The sequence below is a fragment of the Phaethon lepturus genome, unplaced genomic scaffold (genome assembly GCF_000687285.1).
Source record: "Phaethon lepturus isolate BGI_N335 unplaced genomic scaffold, ASM68728v1 scaffold22820, whole genome shotgun sequence".
In the NCBI taxonomy this organism is placed as follows: Eukaryota; Metazoa; Chordata; class Aves; order Phaethontiformes; family Phaethontidae; genus Phaethon; species Phaethon lepturus.
In genome coordinates, this window is record NW_010511502.1 from 1,963 (window position 1) to 6,217 (window position 4,255).

The window sequence follows — 4,255 nt, forward strand, 5'->3', positions numbered from 1 at the left end:
ATTAAGGAAGAGGAATGGCCGTGAGTTGCTCCCCTGAGCAGGGTACTGTTGTGTCTGAGGGGACCAGCTTCTTCCCCAGCTGAGGTACAAAGAATTTCTGTGTAAGAGATGGATTTGGCTTTTTCTGTCGGTGCTGGTATCCCCTGGTAGTAAGAAGTAATGTCTCTGTGCACAAGGAGCCCTGAAGTATTTAGTGATTTACCCCACCACAGGACCCCTGTAAATAGCAGAGCCGTTGCCAGCCAGTCCCATGATAACCGTGCGTCCCCGTTAACCCCGGTCATGGGCTTCTCCCCCAACCCGGGACATCCTGCTCCCCACCCACCGCTCTGTGCTGCTGACCATCCTGTCCCTAGATTTGCTTATGCTTTGCTTTTTAAAAATGTGTTTCTTGAGCAGCTCAAGGTCTTTGGTAGATTTATGGACTCCCTTCCAGCGACTGTCGCTCTTTCACCTTCCTCTGCCGAGGGCTTGGCCCGCACAGCGTGTGACTTAGCACAATCTGGACAATGATGAACTTTCTCCGGATGCTCCGGTTTCTTGCACAGCCAAAAGCCCAGCCCGTGCTCCAGCTCCGAGGGTTTCTGCACGCGTACGCATTCCCATGGGCTGTGCTTCAGTGCGACTTTGATTGAAAGGGAGCACACGTGAAGGGCTGCTGAGGTCTGACGGCGTTTAGAAACGTGCCCGGTGGCCTTAGAAACCTGCCAGGAGATGCCCTAAAGGAGGCTGGGTTTAATGGGATGGGTCTCCCGCTGCGAAACCCGGACTGGGAACCCCACCTCTGCTGCCACCAGTCACTTTTGGAAGCAGCCGTGCCCAGTCAAACCCAGTTTTAACCATTGCTAATCTACTGCTGAGTTTGCAAAATTGCTCTCAACGTGTTGCTGATCTCTAATCGTTCCTCCCGTCATTAAAGCTTAGTTCTGTGTCGTGCTCAGCCCCTCAGGGTTGCATTGCCTTCATTTCTGTGAAGTCAGGCTTTCAGCTGTTTGCTGGGCACGGGGAGGAGAGGTTTGTGTTTCAAAGGAACGAATTTCCTCTCTCCTGCTGGGAAGGCATCACGACAGAGGGGCAGCATTCGCTGGACGCCGCTGCAGCACGATGGATCCAGGGCTTGTGTGTGACGGTCGGGGGCTGCAGAAAAACTTGTGAAGGGGAAGGATCGTGTGCCCCCAGCCCCACGGCTCAGGGGGGAGTATGGGGGTGGGGTCCCAAGGGCTGGATTTGTGTTCAGACTTCTGAGTAATGCACTTTATTACTGCAAGTGTTTCTTTTGGAAAACAGGAAATATCTCTTTCTCTTATTCTTTCTTTATCTAAATAGATCTGATACAGCAGCACATCAGAGGCACGATGTCTGTAGCTCCCGCACCATCTCATTTCACGTTTGGCACCCTGCCCTGCCTTCAGAGCACAGGTGGTGGCCAGCCAAGATGTGTTGTTTAAAAGCAAAGTGTCTGCTTACCACCAGGAAAAACAATCTTACTGACCTCAGTGAGTGCAGGGAGCTGCCCCAGCTCCCTGCAACCACTTGCCAGTGGTAAGTGGGAGAGTCCAATCCCCCTTAATTGGGAGGGTGGTTGTCCTTTGTGATGACTATGGAGTGCTGCGTGGTGGAGGAATTATCTGCGCCCTTCTGGCTGCCTTGGTCTTTGGGGATGTACTTAACCACAGCGGAGATGAGCTTGCTGCGGAAGTTTTTGCTCAGGAAGTTGTAGAGGATTGGGTTAATCACGCAGTGGAGCAAGGTGAAGCAGTCTATGATGTCGTAGAAGAAGTAGAGGAAGTGGGCGAAGGTGCAGTGGAGGATGATGTGGTTGCCATCGAGGGTGAGCAGCGTGAGCATGATGTGGAAGGGCAGCCAGCTGATGAGGAAGACGACGATATAGGCATAGATGAGCAGGCAGTGCTTCCTGCTCTCCGGCTTGGTGCACTTGATGAACCTGGCCGTCAGGATGTTGAAAATGGTGATGATGGGGAAGGGGATGAGGAACCCAATGGTGGTGGTGGCCAAGCTGACTGCCAGCGCCCACTCATCATAGGTCTCAAAGGGGGCCATGAAGATGCAGATGGGCTCTCCGGTATTGACCAGCTGCATGTGAGCAACCTCCAGGAATGGAATCGCTGCTGCCAAGACCCAACTGCAGGCGCAGATGATGCGGCGTGCACGGTGCTGGTGCTTACGCCAGAAGAGGGAGGAGCTGGTCAGGGACACGTAGCGATCCACACTCAGGCAGGTGAGGAAGAAGATGCTGGCGTACATGTTGGCAAAGTAGAAGTAGTGTGTGAAGCGGCAGAGGAAGCTGCCCCAGAGCCAGGTGTAATCCAGCATCACCTCCAGCATCCAGATGGGCAGCGAGAGCAGCACTCCAAGGTCAGCGATGGCCATGTTGATGATGTAGAGGTTGACCAAGCTCTTGTTGCCCCGTGTCTGCCAGTTGACCCAGATGACAAGGAGGTTCTCCACCAAGCCCACCACAAAGATGACCAGGTAAAGGATGAAGAGGATCACCCGCTTGACGTTCTCATCCAGGCTGAACTCGCAGAAGGTGTAGGTGTAGTTCAGGAGGTGGAACAGCTCAGTCCAGTTATGGTAGTCCCCGTACTCGTTCAGGAGAGTGTGTGTCTCGGTAGGGGCAGTGGTCGCCTCAGCCATCCTGGTAGCTGCAAGGAAAGGGAAAGCACTGAGTTGTGGCTCAGCGGCTGCACTGAGCCAGACAGCCTGAAAATATGGAGAAACAGCCGATCCCCGCCGTCAGAGCTCCGTTCTCGCGGGAGGCTCTGGAAGTACCCTTCTGTATTCTTTCTAATCCAGTTTTTACCCCTGTGGTGGCTCCCCACATCAACCCTCAAAAGATGCCATACCCGCATCAGCCGATAACCTCACGTCCCAGACAAGCCGCAGACACCGGCCGCCCGTGCACCCACACGTGCTCTCAGGAGGCGCCTGGCCCCCGTCCCACCGCCCGGTCAGCTGGGGACCGACGGAGCGGGGGACGAAGGAAGGCGAGAGGACCCGCCAGCCCCGCAGCACAGCAAGGTCGGTGACTGCAGAAACAGAGCTGACGACCCAGGAGCGCAGAAGCCGTCAGGCGGGAGCTGCCCCTGCCAAGGCTTCTGCTGTCCCCTGACAGCTCCAGGGTCCAGGTCCTGCTGCCGTGGAGCCTGTGGGAATCCCGACCCCAGCTCTGCCGCTCTGCCCTTGCGTGCAGCAACCAGCTGTGAGGTGCCCGGGGCGTGGGCAGGCGCCTGGACCATTAAACGTGTCGGCGACCACATCTGCTCAACTCCGCACCAGCGGGAAAGCTCCCGTCCCCCACCAGAGCCCTTGGTGTGCAGTTGCTTCATAAACCCATCCGGCCGCCCTCGCTCTGCCCACCCCACAGCTGTGGTGCTGGGAGCCGCCAGGACTTCCAAGTAGGTGACAAAATTACAAACTTAAGGGAAATGCGGTTGACCTTAACATACTTTTATTGCCCCGAGTGTGAGAGCTCTGATCCCAGCACAGCTGCATCCGCACGGCGAAGATGCCGCGGACCTCATCCAGCCTCGTGCCGCTGGAAGAGCTCGGCCCAGCCGTTCCCCTGGGAAAGACGGAGCAGCATGCCATGCCGCCGGGGCATTTCCGCAGCACTCGGAGCCCAGCGAGCCAGGGAGCACCACAGCCAGGCATCCCCCAGAAGAGCATCAGCCCTGCGGCAAGCAACCGTCACCCCCCTGCTCCCGAAATCATGGAGGAGAGGAAAGCAAGCCTCCAGGGCTGGAGCCCCCGGTCCCCCAGGCTCCTCGACCTCCCGCCCTCACCGAGCTGCAGGTCCTGAGGGAGGCTGGTGGGAGAGGGGACGGACGGATGCGGGCGGGGAGGGAGAGGCTTTCGCTCACCGGCGGCAGAGCCGAAGGCTGGCGGACGGGCTGCTTGGGGAGCGCGGCGATCCTCTCAGCTCAGCAGCTCGCGCGACTCTGGGCGAGCAGAGACGACGCCGCATGGAGCTCAGGGGGGGCTTGTTGGCTGCTTAGCGGCCGGACACTACGCGGGCCTCTGGGAGAGCAGAGCCGCCGCCGCATGGAGCTCAGGGTGGGCTTGTTGGCTGCTTCCCGGCAGGAAATGACCGTCGTGGTCTGACATCCTGAGACAGCCCAGCGCGGGTGACATTTGACTCGATTTCCAGCCCCGGGGCTCGGCTCCCGTTTGATTGTGCCGCGGGGCTGGGGACAGGCACAGGGAGGCCCCGGGCAGGTGTCGATGTGGAAGC

General features: G+C 58.0%; 1 protein-coding gene across 1 annotated transcript; it reads right to left on the reverse strand.

Annotated features, from left to right (window-relative positions):
• Positions 1–1,566: 1,566 nt before the first annotated feature.
• Positions 1,567–2,658, reverse strand: GPR182 (G protein-coupled receptor 182). Its single transcript, XM_010284251.1, has one exon. The coding sequence runs from the start codon at positions 2,656–2,658 to the stop codon at positions 1,567–1,569; it is 1,092 nt and encodes a 363-aa protein (XP_010282553.1).
• Between the last annotated feature and the right edge of the window lie 1,597 nt (positions 2,659–4,255).

Excerpts from the sequence above, each read along its gene's own strand:
- GPR182 (XM_010284251.1), bottom strand. The coding sequence starts at position 2,658 with ATGGCTGAGGCGACCACTGCCCCTACCGAGACACACACTCTCCTGAAC.